At 39.1% G+C, this 20,373-nt stretch overlaps 2 protein-coding genes across 2 annotated transcripts in view; one reads left to right on the forward strand and one right to left on the reverse strand.

The window, feature by feature from the left end:
- Positions 1-20,373, forward strand: part of Dph2 (Diphthamide biosynthesis 2) — a 45,548-nt gene that overhangs the window by 7,521 nt on the left and 17,654 nt on the right. The gene's annotated exons all lie outside the window — the stretch shown is intronic.
- mRpS5 (mitochondrial ribosomal protein S5) lies at positions 14,409-15,815 on the reverse strand. Its single transcript, XM_067761064.1, has one exon. The coding sequence runs from the start codon at positions 15,692-15,694 to the stop codon at positions 14,477-14,479; it is 1,218 nt and encodes a 405-aa protein (XP_067617165.1). The 5' UTR covers positions 15,695-15,815; the 3' UTR covers positions 14,409-14,476.

The raw sequence follows: 20,373 nt of genomic DNA on the forward strand, positions 1-20,373 counted from the left end.
ATCGGTGAAATTTGCACATTCAACTCAATTTCAAAAAAAAAAAAAAACTAAATTATTTAGTTTAAATTTTAAAGTGAGATAAACCTTACCAATTGATGTATAAATAGAATATATAAGGTGTATTTGTTGTTATTAAAAAAAGCTTTTTATTTATATTAAAGTTTTTAACATTTTTTTTCAACTTTAATTTAACAATTTCATGCGTTTTTAAAGCATTTTCGTGCATTGAAATACAACCATGTGCGTATACGTTTTGACATTATATTTCATACTCGTTCGTATTTGTCGTTCTCATTGTTTCTAAATTCGTAAACAAGGACTGCAGTTATTCGGTGTAATTTTTCGAAAAATTTTATTATTTTTGTGAAATTTTACACTTAATCTGTGGTATTGTGGTGGTCAAAAAGGTTTTATGCAAAAATACTTTGGCTTACAACGCGACAATGTATTTCGTAATGTTGAAGTACTTATATGTGTATGTATTTGATGTGGAAGCTTGCATTTGAGAAGACGGTTGCCACCTCAATCCATTTGGACAAAAAATGGCCCTTTTCAACCCCATATGGTCCGCTGGTCCCATTTTCTCAATTTTGGTTCTTGTTCGGCACGGATTTTGTACTTTTATTTCTTTTTCACTGAAACAAAAATTCAAAATACTGCTAATAAAATTTTCGGCAAATCTATTACCCACACATAATTTTTAATTTACTTCTGTAAACCCATTGTGTACATGTAGCTTAAGTTATTAGAAGTTAAGCAACCCTATTGTAAATATTAGCCGTGTTTTTTTTTACACGTAAACGTCTATACGCTTAAACTTTATATGGACTGCTAAGCGTCAAACTTTAAATACACCTCTGAAATTGCTACGCATAAAATGTGTACTACTAAATTTCAATACCCATTATACTCAGATGTAACTGAAATATGTGTTTTTGTTTCACCCTCTACACTAATTCTATATATTCTATGTGTGTCCACATTTATCGCAACTGATTTATCTATATGTTATACCCTATGGCCATCAGAGGGTTGTGTCTCCGCTTTTCGGTACACCCTGTGGCTGTAGCTAGTTATTTAACCACTGCCGCTAGATGGGTCTCCTAAGCATTATCTAAGCGAGGATAGGCGTTTTTTTCACGCGCAAACGTAAACGTATACGCGTGTATAAAAAAACACGGCTATTGTAAAACTATCGATATGAAAATAGAGGGCAACCTTGAAAATAAATATGGTGGCAGGCACTTCCGGTAAATCTAAAGACTAGAAAAGTCGTGTTTCAACTTAATCATTAAACGTCGTATAAAATAATTGAAATACCTAACCAATTTACACTTCCATGGAATTCTTATCACAAAAATTGCTCTATCTATAAAGTGTAGCAGAACAATGACATTTCACCCGGTAGATAATTTAGGCAAGGCATTAAAAAGGGAAGTGTTGAATGTTCGGGCAAACACATTGTCATTAATTTTTGGTGAAACAACGGACTTATCAGAAAAAATACTTGTTTTAATGATTAGATATTTCGATCCGTATTCAGTTATTACACAGTTGAAACTTTTAAGACGCTTGATTTTTAGTCGTGAGTTCCAACTCACAAATTTTTAACCGTTCTTTAATAAAACCTAACTGCGCTATGCACTTTATTCCATTGCCATCAAGCAAAACTAGGTTCGCAACGCTTGGTTGGTGGAAGACATAGACTAATCCTAGAAATGTGAACATATAATACCTAAAGGTGCACTTTATTTTTGTTTGTGCAGTTTGAATTAAAACCAAGTTTCTACTTTATTAAAATTTTATATTTTAAACCATTGAAACATCCCAATTGCTTGTATACCAATAAAAAACCTAAAATTTGGTCCTTATTTTGAGATCTGGTCTTTTTTCCGATGCATTTTGGTCCTAAATGAAAACATGGTTTTGCAACCGTGTTTGAGAACGCATGTGACAAAGTTGCATTTTTCAGAACTAATTTTTTTTTAAATAATGAAATAGTAGTATTGAAGCGACAGCCATAGTAGTAGACATGTATGTGAATATTTGCAAAGTTTATAAAACAAAGCATTTTTTCTTTGAAAATAATCTAAGCGAAGAGGCACACGAGGCGTCTCTTCATAGACGCGTATTAGGTACAGCATAAGAAATCTTGAGGCGTAGAAAATCGTAGCTGCATTCCATATGTTGTACGCGTCTACGAAGCTAAGTCTCGTGTGTATCTTGCCTAAGTTTAGCTTCTTAGGAGATCCAACATTTTTAATTAATAATGATAAATAACACGTGAAGCAACTAAGCTTAAGGTGACTTTTGAGTCGTATTGGCACTTGCGTTGCGTCTACATCTGACTTTGAACACACGCGCTTTAATTGCTTCAATCTATAAGCAACGCACCGCCAACGTCAAAGCAAAGCACAAATAACTAAAAACTTAGGGTTCTTCTTGAAGTTTCCTGGATTTCTTGAAAAATATAAGAATTTCGATCGTCGTTCAACTAAATAAAAACATAATTTTGTATTCATGCCGACTTCGTGATCGATCAGGAGGAACGGTGGAACATATCCTCCTGGAACGCGACGCAATCTGATAAGGGTACAATAGATTCAACGGTCGCAGTGCAATCCCCAATAAATTTTCTATCTATCTTCATGTTATAAAAATAATTGTATTTAATTTTTCCTCATGTGACAGGGGAACTTTTAACGTCCGTTATTTTAAAGTAACCCTTATGTGACGAATAACTGAACGATTTCCTTCAAATAAAGTGTTTGTTAGCGTTCACCGAAGATGGTGAAAACGGCCCCTGGAATTGTTATCTTATATAGCCAAAGAAAGTTATGCATAAGCAAAATTTAGTCAGCACAAAACGAATAGTTAGAGAAAATTTAAAATATAATGCATATTGTAACGAATTACTTGCAAATCCTCTTATTTGCCCTTTTGCTAAGTTCGAATCACTAAACTGTTGAATAAATAACTCCAATATTGAAGAATGGAAAAATGGCGTTTATTAAAGTAATTCACAATTACACGTATACTTTGCTACTCGCTGGCTTAATAACCAAACTGATTGATAACTCAAATGAAACTCTACTATTGGCCGGCAGATCGCGTGCTTAATCAAACTGATTGATATCTCAACTCAAACTGAATTACTTCTTACTCGCTTGCCCCGCTTTTATAGTTTACGCTGCATACTTCTAGGCTCTTCCATTTCCAGAACTTACTAGTTGTTTCGGCTACAAAATCGCCAGCCACAACTACGTGCACAAATTATTGCTCTCTCTTGTGACAACTCAGATAAGATATATGCATGTGTTTGTGCATTGCCGCTCCGCTGCTCGTATACGTACATATGTGTAGACGCAATTATTTATTCGTTTATGTAGATACATAAAGATTGAATTATTGATGTGAATGTTTGTAGTTTACAGTCTCTCGCGCGCACATAGGCATATAAGTAAATGCATCTGTGTGTGACATCTCTCTGGGCTGCCTTATATATGTGTATACTTGATTTAATTATTAACGTAAATACTGCTTGGCATGACCTTAGCATCGCCTTAGTGATGGGATAATTTACTGATGCTAATATCCGTGACACTGCCCTCCACCTAAGTCTGATCGTCCCGATCAGACAAATCTCTCGATCTAAACGTTGCTAGCCTTTCCAAATGGACCACCTTCATTTTGGTTCGTGGTTTACCGATGGTTTGTATGCGGTACACTACATCGTTGATCCGTTTTACAACTTTGTATGGGCCTTCCCAATTACACTGCAATTTCGGGGACAAACCTTTTTACGTTGTGGGTTGTATAACAGCACCAAATCTCCTTCCTGAAAACCTTCTGAATTAATTGCTTTATCATATCTGGCTTTCATCTTGTCACTCATAATCTTTGTTCGTTGCCTTATCAGATCATGTATTTCTCTTAGCTCTTCTTCCAAATCACTAGTGGATTTCCTGACATTTCTCTCCGCATTGGCATCTATCCCAAACTTCAAATCAGCTGGCAGTCTAAGGTCATTGCCAAAAATTACTTTTGCAGGGGTTTGGCCCGTTGTCTCATGCACTGCTGATCGGTAAGCCATCAAGAATAATGGTATGCGGGTATCCCATTCTTTATGGTACTTGTCCACTACTTTCCTTAAGTGCTCCTCCAATGTTCTATTGAATCGTTCTACCATACCATCGGATTGAGGATGCAATGCAGTTGTCCGTGTTTTTCGAATGCCCAATGACTTACACATTTCCTGGAACACAGCTGATTCGAAATTCCTGCCTTGGTCAGAATGTAACTCCATTGGTACACCATACCTTGCAACCCAATTGTTTATAAACACTTCTGCTACCGTTTCCGCTTCTTGATTTAGGATTGGGTATACCTCTGGCCATTTGCTGAAATAATCCATAGCTACCAGTACATATTTGTTTCCGCCGTTGCTAGTAGGAAATGGACCGGCGACATCCATAGCGATCCTTTCAAATGGCGCACCTGAGTTATATTGCTTCATCTGGCCATGACTTCGTGTTCTGGGCCCTTTCGCTCTGCTGCAAACCTCTCAGTTCGCAATCCACTCAGTGACCGACTGACGGCAACCAACCCAATAGAATCTCTGTTTAATCTTCTCGAGCGTCTTCGTGATTCCAAGATGACCTCCGCTTGGACCATTATGCATCTCGCTGAGCACATCAGGAATCCTCTTTCTGGGAACAACTATCAGTTTATTCTTTTATTTACCATCCTCACTCTCCCATACTCGATGAAGGCAACCGGATATCAATTCTAAACTGTTCCACTGTGCCCAATATGACTTCGCAATGGGACTCTCTGCTGACATCTCTTCTCTGTTTGGTCTTTCATTTCGTTCGAGCCCTTGCATAACACGTGACAGATCTGCATCTTCTAGCTGGCACTTTATTAGCTGTTCCTTGTCTCATTCATCTGTACATGTTATAGTCATTAGCCGGACATCTATAATGTCTTCTTTAGCCTCGGCTTTTGAACAGTGCTTGCATTCCAAACTACATGGTCTTCGTGACATTGCATCGGCATTTCCATGGGTACTACCTTTTCGATGCTCAATGGAAAAGTCATAGCTTTGTAGTCGCTCGATCCACCGTGCCAATTGTCCTTCCGGATTACGGAACTGCAGTAGCCATTTTAAAGCTGCGTGATCTGTCCTGACACGGAATCGCTGGCCGTAGAGGTATTTGTGAAAATGTTTAACGCACTCTACCAATGCCAACAGCTCTCTCCGCGTAACGCAGTAGTTCCTCTCTGGTTTTCCAATCGAACGGCTGTAATATGCAACTACCTTCTCCTGTCCATCGACCAGTTGTGATAAAACGCCTCCTATAGCATATCCACTCGCATCTGTATCTAGAATAAATGTTGCTCCTGGAATCGGATATGCTAACATTGGGGCAGTGCACAAACGCTCCTTCAATGTTTGGAAAGCCACTTCTTGCTCCTTCTTCCATTCAAAAGCTTTATTTTTTCTTGTAAGCTCATGGAGGCTTTGGGCTACGCTGGAAAAATTTTGTACAAATCGGCGGTAATATGTGCACAGCCCAAGGAAACTTCTTAATTCATGTAGGTTCTGTGGTCTTGGCCAATCCTTTACAGCCTCTATCTTTTCGTTCGCAGTGCAGATGCCCTCTGTCGTTACCTTGTGACCCAAATAATTTACTTCCTTTTTAAACAGCGCACACTTTTTGGGACTTAACTTCAGACCAGCGCCAGCTATTCTTTGGAAAACTTCCTCCAAGTTCTTAAGATGTTCATCGAAATTCTTGCCCAATACGATGATGTCGTCCAGGTACACCAAGCATGTTTTCCAATGTAGTCCTTTCAATACCTGATCCATGAGTCTCTCGAAAGTAGCTGGTGCATTACATAGTCCAAAGGGCATTACTGTAAATTGCCAAAGACTATCTCCGACGCTGAAGGCTGTTTTCTCTTTGTCTTCCTCCTTTACCTCCACTTGCCAGTACCCGCTTTTCAAGTCCAGTGTGGAAAACCATTTCGTACCAGAGAGCGAGTCCAGAGTGTCGTCAATTCTTGGCAATGGGTAGCTATCCTTTTTCGTAACGTCATTCAACTTCCGGTAGTCCACGCAAAACCTCATTTTTCCATCCTTCTTCTTTACAAGTACTACCGGTGAGCTCCAGGGACTAGCTGATGGTTCGATGACGCCGCTGTCGCTCATTTCTTGTATAATTTGACTCACAACTTGCCGCTTCGCCAGTGGAACACAACGTGGAGCTTGACGGATCGGCCTCGCATCTCCAGTGTCAATTTGATGTTTCACAACGTTGGTGCGGCCTGGTTTAGAACCATCCTGGTCAAATATGTTCGTGTACTTTAGGAGCAGTTGTTTTGCCTTACTCTGATATGCTTCCTCTAGCCCCTGCGTCCATGCCGTGATGTCATTTGAAAGATCAGTATTACTAGATGAAACGTATTCCTGGAGCTATTCACAGTTAATAACTACTTCGGCCTCTTGGCATCTTCCCAAAATAGCTCCTTTGGTCAAATTGAATGGTGACTTGAATTTATTGAGTACTCTTACCGGAACACGTCCATCTTGTTTTGTCATAGCCAGGGTTTTTCCTACAAGTATGTTCAGTGCTGATTTGTTTGCTGCTTCGACAACCCACAATTTGTTTGTCCCACAATCTCCATCAACCTTTGCCCAGATGACTGCTTCGGATTTTGGTGGTATTCGCTGACTCTCTTCCACCAGCACTCGTTTACTGCTGTAGCCTCTCTCGTAGCCGAAATTAAGTGGTACATCCATGTTCTTATATCGCATCGTCTTGCTTTGCATGTCGATCTTGATGCCCTGGTCGATTAAGAAGTCCACTCCACTTATGATTTCATCAACAATCTCTGCCACTATAAAATTGTGTACTACCGTGACGTTCCCAATTGCGACTTCACATGATACTTCTCCTAGAACCGTGCTGTCTTCTCCAGTGGCTGTACGCAATCTTGCTCCATGCAATGGTGTTATCTTCTTGTTGACTAAATCCGCTCGAATGATGGAATGAGATGCACCCGTATCTACAGTCAGTAAACGTTCCTTTCCATCCACATGTCCTCCGACAGTAAGATTGTTTGACCTTCTTCCAATTTGTGAGATAGAGATTATGGGGCATTCAATTGAGGGAGCCAGCTGTCGCCCCTTGCGGCTGACTCGCTTTAGTTTAACGATTGAGTGGATTTGGAGATTTGCTCATCTCCTTCAGCTCTGCGTTTACGGCCACCCACATTGTTGGAGCTATTGGGACCGGTGCTGCAATGTCGTGCAATATGACCTGGGTTGCCGCACTTGAAACATTTAATAACTCCGGCATTTTTCTGTTGTGATCCCTTCAGTGCTTCCAAAATTGTGTCTACCCATTCTGGCCTTTCTACTTCTACACGATGAGCCTTATATGCTGGTTTACTTAATAGGGAGGCAGTTTCCTGAGTCAATGCATGTGATACTCAGCTTCCGATGGTGCATTATTTATTGATTTATTTTTAATAATAAAAGTACATATAATTATAAGAGTATCAAATTTGTAAACAAAAAATTATTTACATTTTGTTTTCCTCTCGTTCGCCTGTAAAATATAAGTGAAGAAATTTGGGTTTCACCGCTGTTCATTTCGCCCGAACAAAGAGTTGCCGATAAGGTGAAATCTTTTTCGAACACAAAAAATTGTTTCGTCACCCTCTGCGATAGGGTGAACAAAAACTGTGAATATTTTCGGGCGAAAGTAAAACTCGCGATAAGGGTGAATATTTAAGAAGAACATTTAAAAAATAAGAAACATGATTAATGCTTACATTAATATGTGTTTCATTTATTTTCATTGAGGAATAAGTTCGTAAATATAAAAAGCACGTTTCTATAAAGTTCATGTGAAGCTCCATAGATAAAATGAGTAATAGAAGGAACATTGGTTTATACTATGTTCAAACAGAAAAATAAATTGAGACAAATTCGATTTAGATTGAGTGGTGTTCATACAACTCAATTTAGCTTACACAATAGTAATTTGATAGATGGTTGACTCATCTCTACAGGAACAACATACCTTTATTCAGACTATCAAAATGTGCGTGTTGGTATAAGGCGAATGGAATGGAATGAAAACATAGAACTTTGAAATTTTTGTGTGTTATAGAAAAATGTGTTCAATGTTTTGGTTTCATTTTGAGTTCGCCATCTTCTTTTGACAATCCCTACTCCAGTGAAATGAAGAAAATAAAATCAGCTGATGAGATGAGCCAACCATGTAGTTGAGCCATGCGTAACTGACGTTTAAATCTACTCAATAAACACACTTTACAAGGCTGCATTTGCAGTTTGAAACAATTTAGTACGCATTTTTTTTTAAATTGGCAATTTATTATTACAATTTATTATATGATAAATTGCGTAATAAATTGCGTAATAAATTGCCCAAATGGTATAAATTGCCAATTTGGTGTGTGTTTGTACACAGTATTATGCATTACATTTTTAAAATGAAAATCTCCTGCTAAAAAAGTAATAGAATGAACATTGGTTTGCATATTACATTTTTAAAATGAAAATCTTCTGCAAAAAAAAGCAAAATCTAACTACATTTTTTTCATTTTCGTACTTAACTACACTCCCTTTTGTGATTCAGGATTTTGGGCAAATTTTGAAAAAACTCCGAACATTAATTCCTTCATTATATGACATTCGACTGCCTAGTCCACTGCCTCCCACTCTATTCGCAACATAAGCCCTATTTAAGCTGCCAAACTATATAGTAAACAATGGCTCAAATGAAACTGAATTCCAGCGCCTCTACATCTGTCGCCTTTTATACTCTTTGATTTTAACATTCGCATCTTCTAGGCGCTTCCAGAATCTACTAGTCCATTAGCTCTCAAACATCTCAGCTGTAACTACAATTGAACAATTTTATAGTTTTTCTCATTGCATACTTATAGGAGTATCTCAGATATATGCATGTGTTTGTGCATTGACTCTCCGCTGCTCGTATACGTACATGGTACATATGTGTAGACGCAATTATTTATTCGTTTATGTAGATACATAATGATTGAATTATTGATGTGAATGTTTGTAGTTTACAGTCTCTCGCGCACACATAGGCGTATAAGTAAATGCATCTGTGTGTGACATCTCTCGGCTGCCTTATATATGTGTATACATGATTTGATTTTTGACGTAAATATCGCTTAGCATGGCCGTAGCATCGCCTTAGTGATGGTATAGCTTAGTGATGCTAATGTCCGTGACACTGCCCTCCACCTAAGTATGATCGTCCCGATCAAACAAATCTCTCGATCTAAACGCTGCTAATCTCTCCAAATGAACCACTTTCATTTTGGTTCGTGGTTTGGTAGTGGTTTGAATGCGGTACACTACATCGTTGATCCGTTTTACAACTTTGTATGGGCCTTCCCAGTTACACTGCAATTTCGGGACAAACCTTTTTTTCGTTGTGGGTTGTATAACAGCACCAAATCTCCTTCATGAAACCCTTCCGAATTAATTGCTGTATCGTACCTCACTTTCATCTTGTCACTAATAATCTTTGATCGTTGCCTTACAAGATCGTGTATCTCTCTCAGCTCTTCTTCCAAGACACCAGTGGATTTCTTGACATTTCTCTCCGCATCGGCGTCTATCCCAAACTTCAAATCAGCTGGCAGTCGAAGGTCATTGCCAAAAATTACTTTTGCAGGGGTTTTGGCCCGTTGTCTCATGCACTGCTGATCGGTAAGCCATCAAGAATAATGGTATGCGGGTATTCCACTCCTTATGGTACTTGTCTACTACTTTCCTTAAATGCTCCTCCAAGATTCTATTGAAACGTTCCACCATACCATCGGACTGAGGAGGATGCAATGCAGTTGTCCGTGTTTTTCGAATGCCCAATGATTTACACATTTCTTGGAACACAGCTGATTCAAAATTCCTGCCTTGGTCAGAATGTAACTCCATTGGTACACCATACCTTGCAACCCATTCGTTTTTAACTTCTGCTACTGTTTTTAACCACTTCTGCTACCGTTCCTGCTTCTTGGTTTGGGATTGGGTATACCTCTGGCCATTTACTGAAATAATCCATAACCACCAGTACGTACTTGTTTCCGCGGTTGCTAGTAGGAAATGGACCTGCGACATCCATAGCGATCCTTTCAAATGGTGCACCTGAAATATACTGCTTCATCTGGCCATGACTTCGTGTTTTGGGCCCTTTCGCTCTGTTGCATACCTCGCAGTTGGCAATCCACTCGGTGACCGACTGACGGCAACCAACCCAATAGAATCTCTGCTTAATTTTCTCGAGCGTCTTCGTGATTCCAAGATGGCCTCCACTTGGACCATTATGCAGCTCGTTGAGCACGTGAGGAATCCTCTTTCTGGGAACAACTATCAGTTTCTTCTTGCATTTACCATCCTCACTTTCTATGAAGGCAACCGGATATCAATTCTAAACTGTTCCACTGTGCCCAATATGACTTCGCAATGGGACTCTCTGCTGGCATCTCTTCTCTGTTTGGTCTTTCGTTTGTTCGAGCCGTTGCATAACACGTGACAGATCTGTAATTTCTTGCTGGCACTTTCTTAGCTGTTCCTTGTCCCATTCATCTGTATATGTTATAGTCATTAGCCGGACATCTATAATGTCTTCTTTAGCCTCGGCCTTTGAACAGTGCTTGCATTCCAAACTACATGGTCTTCGTGACATTGCATCGGCATTTCCATGGGTACTACCTTTTCGATGCTCAATGGAAAAGTCATAGCTTTGTAGTCGCTCGATCCACCGTGCCAATTGTCCTTCCGGATTACGGAACTGTAGAAGCCATTTTAAAGCTGCGTTATCTGTCCTGACACGGAATCGCTGGCCGTAGAGGTATTTGTGAAAATGTTTAATGCACTCTACCAATGCCAACAGCTCTCTCCGCGTAGCGCAGTAATTCCTCTCTGGTTTTCCAATCGAACGGCTGTAATATGCAACTACCTTCTCCTGTCCATCGACCAGTTGTGATAAAACGCCTCCTATAGCATATCCGCTCGCATCTGTATCTAGAATAAACGTTGCTCCTGGAATTGGATATGCCAACATTGGGGCAGTGCACAAACGCTCTTTCAATGTTTGGAAAGCTACTTCTTGCTCCTTCTTCCATTCAAAAGCTTTATTTTTTCTTGTTAGCTCGTGGAGACTATGGGCTACGCTGGCAAAATTTGGTACAAATCGGCGGTAATATGTGCACAGTCCAAGGAAACTTCTCAATTCATGCAGATTCTGTGGTCTTGGCCAATCCTTTACTGCCTCTATCTTTTCATTCGCTGTACGGATACCTTCTGTCGTTACCTCGTGACCCAAATAATTTACTGCTGTTTTAAACAGTGCACACTTTTTGGGACTTAACTTCAGACCAGCGCCAGCTATTCTCTGGAAAACTTCATTTAAGTTTTAAGATGTTCATCAAAGTTCTTGCCCAATACGATGATGTCGTCCAGGTACACCAAGCATGTTTTCCAATGTAGTCCTTTCAATACCTGATCCATGAGTAGCTGGTGCATTACATAGTCCAAAGGGCATTACTGTAAATTGCCAAAGACCATCTCCGACGCTGAAGGCTGTTTTGTCTTTGTCTTCCTCCTTCACCTCCACTTGCCAGTAGCCGCTTTTCAAGTCCAGAGAGCGAGTCCAGAGTGTCGTCAATTCTTGGCAATGGGTAGCTATCCTTTTTCGTAACGTCATTCAACTTCCGGTAGTCCACGCAAAACCTCATTTTTCCATCCTTCTTTCCAAGTACTACCGGTGAGCTCCAGGGACTAGCTGATGGTTCGATGACGCCGCTGTCGCTCATTTCTTGTATAATTTGACTCACCACTTCCCGCTTCGCCAGTGGAACCCTACGTGGAGCTTGACGTATCGGATGGTATAGCTTAGTGATGCTAATATCCGTGACAGTATTATATCTTATATCCAGTAGTCGACCGCTTTGTGTCTGTGTTGATTTAACTAACAAATAAATAAATAAAAAAAAAGGTACACAACCTATGCAGGGGGTTGAATGTATAGTAGTCATATAAATTCGTATGCGGAAAAGAACCATCAACATTGGTCAAATTCCCCAAATTAAATTAATTGTTTATGTCCCCAGAACACCATCTACATAATGAGGCGAGAATACTCCCCATCAGGGAGAGAAATGAGATGCTAACCAAACAGTTCCTGTTGAATACCCAGAAACCTGGGCATCCCAACAGACATCTGATTGATGAGCCAACACCGCCTAGGGGCTTAAGGAGTCATCTCCGTAAGCATCATGAGGAAATACGGCACCTGAAAACTCAGCCGTATGAAGCAAAACACAAGCAGGTCCTCAGTGAACTCCACAAACAGGCGTCGGACCTTTATGTCAGGAATTGCCCGGTGAATCCAGTACTCAAACAGTACCCAAAACTTGCGGAAGAGGAACGCATTCTCCCCAGGGAAACGAGAGTCGCTCTAGCTCAACTTCGTTCTGGATACTGTAACAGGCTAAACTCTTACCTATCCAAAATCAACCCCGACATACAAAATGTATGCCCCGCTAGCAATGTGTCCCCACATGACACCAACCATCTCTTTAATTGTAATGTGGATCCAACGCCTCTAACACCCCTTTGATTATGGTCCACCCCTGTTGAAATAGCAAGTTTCCTTGGACTCCCGTTAGAGTATATTGATGACAATTTGTGATGGGTCGCATCTATTAGGTGGGGCGAAGCACTGCTACAACAACAACATCAAATTCCCCAAAACATTCAGGGAGTCTCCTTATCGCTACAAAAATATTGAGCTCTTATGAACGATAAAAATCTACCTTAAATCATTATTAGGACTACATAAAACTGGCCTAAGCGGGTTAAGGGGCTTAGAATATACCCGCGGCAGGTATGCCTGTCGTAAGAGGCGACTAAATTACCAAATTGATTTAAGGGTCTGTGTAGCGCAACCCTTTCAAGATGTTGCCAGCTCAAAATATAGCTTCTCCAATGCAATTGTCAACCTCACCTACCCGTGGCGAATCCTGTTACTTTAACAGCCGAGGCTCTGGCAACCCCAAGGTCCTCATGGTTTTAGGGGGAGGGAGGGCGGTATGGCCTTGAAGGTTTCATGTGGTCTTACTAAATCGTCCCGAGATGGTCAGACTGGTGCCTTAATCATCCTTGTTACCGGGACATACCGGTTCTGCATCGGGCAAAGGACCGTCAACATCGATTACACTCCCCCCTCCCCGGCGGGTTAAGGGGTCAGAATATACCCGCGGTAGGTATTATTATTATTTTTTTTTTTTTTTATTACGGCCAAAAAAGCCTAATTCATTGTATAGTACAATTTACAAAATTCATAAGTGTTTCTTAAAACTACTTCATTAATAATTAAGTAAACTCATTGTTTAACTAGTATTACATATTTAAATTTTTACAATATAGAAATAGTTTTTCTTTAAACTTAACGTTTTCAGTCTTTTATCTCTGCTGGTAGTTCATTATACATTTTATAGCCTACGTATTCTAAGGTCTTTTTTGCGAACTCGGTTCTTACTTTGGGCAGTCCTAAATTTCTGCTACTCTAGTTCCATAGTTATGGATCTCATGATTGTACTGTATCCTATCACTCAGATAATTTGGTAACATCCCTTGTGTTATGTAATGTATAAACTTCAAAAAGTAATAACAGATTAATTGTTTAATACTATGCCTGTCGTAAGAGGCGACTAAAATACTAGATTCAAGGGGCTGTGTAGCACAACCCTTCAGGTTGCCAGCGCAATATATAGCTTCTCCAAACCCTATTGTCAACCTCACCTATCCGCGGCGAATCCTGTTTCACCAACAGACGATGCTCTGGCGACCCTGTGGCCACATAAATCGTTCCCGAAATGGTCGGGCTAGCACCTTAATGGTGCTGTGGTACCGGAGCGTACCGGATCTGTATCCGGCAAAGGACCATTACATCGATAACACTCCCCAAAGCTTTCGGGGAGCAACCTTATCGCTACAACAACAAAATCGATAATACTCCCCAAGGCCTTCGGGGAGTGTTCCTATCGCTACAACAGCAACAACATCGGCCTAAATCTTCTCGGATGTGCCAAGTATTTTTTTTTTTTTTTTATTCAGTTCAAAGAGTACACCTATGCAGCAGGGAAACGTAAAGTAGTCATCGTATGCTGGAAAGAACACCAACATCAATCAGTTTCCCCAAAACCATCAGGGAGTCTCATTATCGCTACAAAAGTATTGAACGCTTATGAAAGATAAAAATGCGTTTTAAATTATTATTAGGTCGACTGCCGTGTAGTTCATATATTCGTCCTTAAAGTAATTTACTTTGTAAAAGTTTATGTACACACATATTTTATTTTGTTATTTAGGAAGATACATACTAACTCATATTACATTGTTCAATTAAGAAGAAAAATTTTCACCAAAAGCTTTCAAATGTATGCGTACATCATAAAGGTTTCTTAATTGTTGTTTCCTCCTGTTATACCTCAAATATCCCTTGGTATTCACATAAAATGGAGGAAACTTCTTTTTCTCTAAAACGATCTTTCCCCCCAAAGCATACTGTCTATAGTCCAATATTTCGGTTCGATCTATTTCTTGATTTGTTCTGCAATGTTCTGGGTTTGCTCTAATTCGTGGATGTAGACCGGTCTCATTTCCAAATTCTACTACAAGCAATTTTTTGTCACTTGCGATCTCTTCGTGTGTTTTTTGCTGCAATAAGCCTAAGAAAAATGCTTTTACAATGTGCTGTAAATTTGTTGAACCTTCTATACGAGCGTGTAAGTCTTTAATTCCAACCACTTGACAAATAGTTTTTATCGCACGATGGCATATGAGTCCATAACCTTCCGGTTTTCTCTCAACAAATATTTTAGTTTTTCCAAATGCACACGAAAAGTCATGAAATACTGTATGATTATCGCAAAGTTCAATTTTCATTACTTTTTGAGCAGCGCGATTTTTCGATTTTCTTAAAGCAGTTCGAACTTCAGGCGCTTTAGCAATTGCAAAGCCAGCTAATCCTTCTCCATTTCCTGTAATTGACATGACAGAGTAACGCCTTTTTCTCCCCATGTTTCCTTTCATAATAAATACAATTTTATTTTCAAGCACTCGTGTATCAAAGTTATCAAAGCAATCATCACCAATTGGATCTGGCGGTCCAATACTCCGGCCGGGCAATTTTGCTCCAGACCATCCACGATCTAATGAATTTACCTTGAACATTCGATAAGAGCTCGTTGAGTCCCGCAAATCTGCAGCATTTGCATTTTTTTGATTATCCTCCGGCAAAACTTCCTGTTGTAATAGAGTTTTTCCTCGAACGATGGGAGCATTTAAACCCGGCCATAAGACAGCTTTCTTTCCTACGCCTATTATCTGCCCTTTGTTAAGATCTTTCGCAATTTTTTTCCCAGCACCCTTTCCTCTGCCTCGTTTTTTGCCGGCATTACTAACAGAAGTAACTCCACGCCATATATCTTCGGCTGGCAATTTATTGAAAAAACTTGTATAACGCACAAGATTTAGCGATGTAATATTTGTAGAAGCAACTGTCCCAAAAACTTTCCGTTGAATCAGCCCCACTTGTTGCCTCAGTAGTTGAATTAACATTTTGTTAAATTATTGACGTTGTTTGCCTTTTAAATAAATGCTTTTGCCAACTTCTGCATAAAAGATTAAATTTAGGACTTTATTTTGATCTTTTGACATTTCGGTTAATCGAGAGTGAAGCTGCAGAACTATCGATATTACTATCGAAAGTTTTATTTTGCAAAAACATCGACATTTTTCGGGGCGTTGGTCACTATTGAGTTTTTGATGCGTAGATAACATTTTTCTATTTACCGAAATATATTTTTCAAGGTTCGATTCGAGCTCAAGACCAGAACAACAATTTTTTTTCTGATAATTATTGTTATTTATTAATTTTTCTAAATTTGAAAAATTGTATTGGGTTTTTGGAATAGTAAAATAAAAACAAAAACATTTGTAAATATATTTTTGTGTATAAGTTACAATTGAATTACGCGATGATATCCACGTTTGCACATGCCCTAATGAACAATAAATAATCTAGGCACATGTCCCCCGTCCCTAGGATCTAGATCACTAGCTGCAATTTTCAAGTTTCTCTTTTATTTCGTGCTTATATTTAGAGATGCCTCCTTGGAGGTGGTTCTTTGTCTATGAAAATAAATCGGCATCTCTAAAATTTGTTGTAGCGATAAGGTTACTCCCCGAACACGGTTGCCCCTTTTGGGCCATTTGCACCAAAAATGGTCCTTTCCAACCCCATTTGGTCCGCTGGTCCCTTTTTAGGCTGTTTGTTTTCACTGAGAAAAAGTGTTCAACACTGCCCACAAAATTTTCCACACCTTCATTAACCCTTATATAATTTATAATTTACCTCAATGGATTTATTCCAAAAAAATTGATGTCAACAAAATGTAGCAGAATAATGACACTTCACCTAGCAGATACTTTAGAAAAGTGTTGGATCTTGAAGAAAACCAATTTTCGTTAACTGTTAGTGAAACAAGCGGTCATTCAGAAAATCTTGCTTTGGTGGATAGATATTTCGATCGTTTATCAAAACCTTTGCGTGATAGACTTTTGTCACTGTTTGAGCTTAAAAAAAGTTGTTGCAAATGCACGTACATCTCAGAGTAATTTGACGGAGTTATCCACTGATGAAGACATTGTTGTATTGAAAACTAAATAAATTAATGAGAGTAATTTGTTTTACATTTAGGGCACTTACCACTGTTTTATGTTAAAATTTTTCTCACAGCACAAAACAAATTGATGAGTTTTAAGTATTCCAAGGCTATTAAAATCTTCACACTGCGATGCGGCTATATTTTCTATTTTTTGTCTGGAAGTTAATAGCATTTTTGCTATACAGCCGTCAAATTCAATATCAGTTATAGAATTAAAATTTTCTATATATTTCCGACCTGCGTTAAAGAGTTCAATAGGAAAAATTAAGTCTGCTGATATTATTCCATCAATATGAGTAATTTTAGGTGCAATGATATAATCAAAATATTGAATATTTAAACAATGTCAATGTACATAATTTAGAATACTAAGTATCTTAACCCAAGGAATATTTTTATTGGTAGTAAGGTAGGAATATTTTTGGAAAGCGATAACTCTACAAATGTCCAAGTAGATCTGTTATAAACGCTTTATGCCAAATTATTCCCGTTGGAGAGCAGTATCCCAGAAACTTTAATAACAACATTGTTAATAATAACTAATTTCTCGTACCTCGTCAAATGGAAATTCGACCATTACTACACAGTTCAAACTTATAAGACTTCTCAATAGTAAATCTGAGGACTGTGGGCTAGATTCAATTAATGTCAGTTTTGAAATGTACATTTTTCTCTACCGCAAATTACATGGAAGTAATGTACATTTCAAAACCCGCAATTGTTGAATCTAGGCCATAGATGGGAAAATTGAAGCGTGAGGGTGCACTGGTAAACGGAAGAGGATAGAATCAAATTTAAAAAAAGTCCAGCACCCAGCTATTGGAAACAATTTTTTTTAACTTTTTGTCTGATTTTATAATAAAATTGATGCAACCGAGCCCTGTAGTAATTTAGTTTAAAAATAAGATTTTTATGTAAATAAAACAGACCTAGTTTGGCTTGTGGCGCGGGTTTCCTCTATTTTTTTCGTTAAAACATTTATATAAGGCTTTTTGTTAGAATGAAAGTGTGTGTGACTTTGTACTTTACCAAAACCTGAAATCAAAGATTTTACAAAAAATTCGAACTTTCGTGAATTGCCGAATTGTTTGTAAGCCAATTAAAACTACAAAAATTTGGTCCATTTCTTTTAGATTTGGTCCGTTTTTCCGATGAATTTTGGTCCCAAATGAAAACATGGTGTGGAAACCGTGTCCCCGAAGGCTTTGGGGAGTGTTATCGATGTGATGGTCCTTTGCCGGATACAGATCCGGTACGCTCCGGTAACACAGCACCATTAAGGTGCTAGTCCGACCATCTCGGGAACATTAAACCTTCAGGCCATCCCTCCCTCCCCACCCCCAAGTTCCATGAGGATATTGAGGTCGCCAGAGCCTCGTATGTTAGTGAAACAAGATTCGCCGCGGATATGTGAGGTTGACAATTGGGTTTGGAGAAGCTATATATTGCGTTGGCAACATGAAGGGTTGCGCTACACAGTAGAGATATACGCCGCCGATAAACGCCGATTTCGGTCGTTTTTCGCACGCCGCCGCCGAATGTCAAAAATATCGGCGCGGCGTCCGGCGCGTTACTATATTTTCTACTCGTTTAAGACTGTTTAGGCCATTTATTGTTTATGTCGAAAATTGGTCGGATATGGTCGAAAGTGGTATCAGCGGATGCGCATCACTGCCAGTTATAAGAAACTAATTGCGAAATTTAACTCTTTATAACTATTCAAAAGTTATTTAAAATAACAGGCGCTTTCGATGTCAGCTTAACTTTGCATCACCCAATTCAACAAGTTATTAAAACAAAACACTAAAAGAAATGTTATATAATAAATTTATATGCTCACTTTGCATTTTTGAAAAAATTAATAATGAACAATTAATTCAAATAAAATGACCCAAGGCGAACATGTTTTTAAATTGTCCTCAAGAATAAGGGAAATCAGTGATGCATAATCTTTAGTAGGTTCTAGGGGCATAAACACTCCTTTGAAATTATTCTTACCTCATTCTTAAGTTGAGGATATATGTACGAATGAGAAGGTTTTGAAAATCATTTGGGCTTACATTCAAAAATCTATTGTTTATTTGCGAAACTATAAAATAGCTTCTGAAATGTTAATTTTAATTTTCACACTTCATCCTTCAACACCGAAGTCTCCCGGTTTCATATTTCCTAAAGTTGGCGGCCCTATCAAAAACTAGTCCCTTGGAGTGAATCACATTGATTATAGCATATCAACCAAGTTTAAATATCACCTACACGTTACGGCTCCTTTTACAAATGTGAATACGTAGGCACATATATCTACCAGGTGAGGCTTTGTCCTTCGCAAGAACACTCAAAGTGGTGAAGCAAAAGCTTTCCCAAGACAGTGGAACTAATGACCGTGTGTGATACTACCCTAACGTAGTGGACAGTCGAATTTGTCTGAAAACTGAAGCTACGCGGTCATCCATAATGAGCTCCTATATCGTAAGGCCGGAAAACAGTAGTTAACAACTTTCAACTTAAAATCCGACGACTTTCATTCTAAATTTGATTTAACGAAGACTATTGAAACCAATGTTGTGAACACAAACGTCTGCAATCTTTGGTCTACATTTAAAAAAATTTATCCAGGGTCCTTGTAAAATTTTAATCATGTAGATCCACCGAGGATTATACGATTTTCACCCATGACGCAATGACATCCACTTAGACTGCTTATGATTTTGAGGGCGGCATCCTTGGACGAATAGTCACTCCCTAACGTTTCAAGGTGTTTCTCTTGTGTAGCTCGGCAGCATAGCGCGACAAAAGCATCCGTTGGAAAGTCTTCGGAGCTACACCTAGAGCTTCTAGGAAAGTGACGTCGACGAAGGTATGAGTTCGAAGTCGCAGTCCTATAGCTTCTGTACTGGCATATGGTGTGAGGCTCAGGAGGTGTGGTAGCGACTGATGGTAGGGATTCCTACTGTTCGCACATCGGGAATTGTAGCTCTTAAAAACAGCCGAAAAAACTGGAGGCGCCCTGTGCCACGAGAGTCATGAGTATTAATAGACCATTAATAGCAACCCTAAGTCGCCTTTATGCGTGACCGCCAAGGAGCGACAAATGATTTAAAGAAAGTGTGTTCGCGACGATTATTAGGAGTTAACCCTAGGTGAAACTACGCTTTGCACGAGATATACAAGCAAAAGTGTGACTATTTTATGTATCTCTATTTTTTTTCAGCAGACGTAGTATTACCAATTCCAAAGAGCGGGGTTAGGTTCAAAGCCTCTCTGGAGCAAGCGAACGAGGGACAATCCCTTCGCAAAGAGCTACTCCTGAAAATTTTTGACCGGTCTGCGAAGTTTTGATGAAAAACCCCGGATCTTCCCGAAATGTCCAACACGTTGATTTCCTTAAACACATATAAACAAAACCTTTCCTAAATATTATTTTTTTAAATAGAAAAATCAAGCTTTTAAAGTAAGAACACCGGCGTACGCCGGCGCGCCGCCTACGCCGCCGCCGCCGATAAAGTGATCGGCGTAAACCTCTACTACACAGCCCCTTGAATCTGGTATTTTAGTCGCCTCTTACGACAG

Source organism: Eurosta solidaginis, chromosome 1 (genome assembly GCF_040869045.1).
Source record: "Eurosta solidaginis isolate ZX-2024a chromosome 1, ASM4086904v1, whole genome shotgun sequence".
NCBI classification, from domain to species: Eukaryota; Metazoa; Arthropoda; class Insecta; order Diptera; family Tephritidae; genus Eurosta; species Eurosta solidaginis.

Coding starts and splice junctions, on each gene's coding strand:
- mRpS5 (XM_067761064.1), bottom strand. CDS start 15,694: ATGTTAATTCAACTACTGAGGCAACAAGTGGGGCTGATTCAACGGAAA.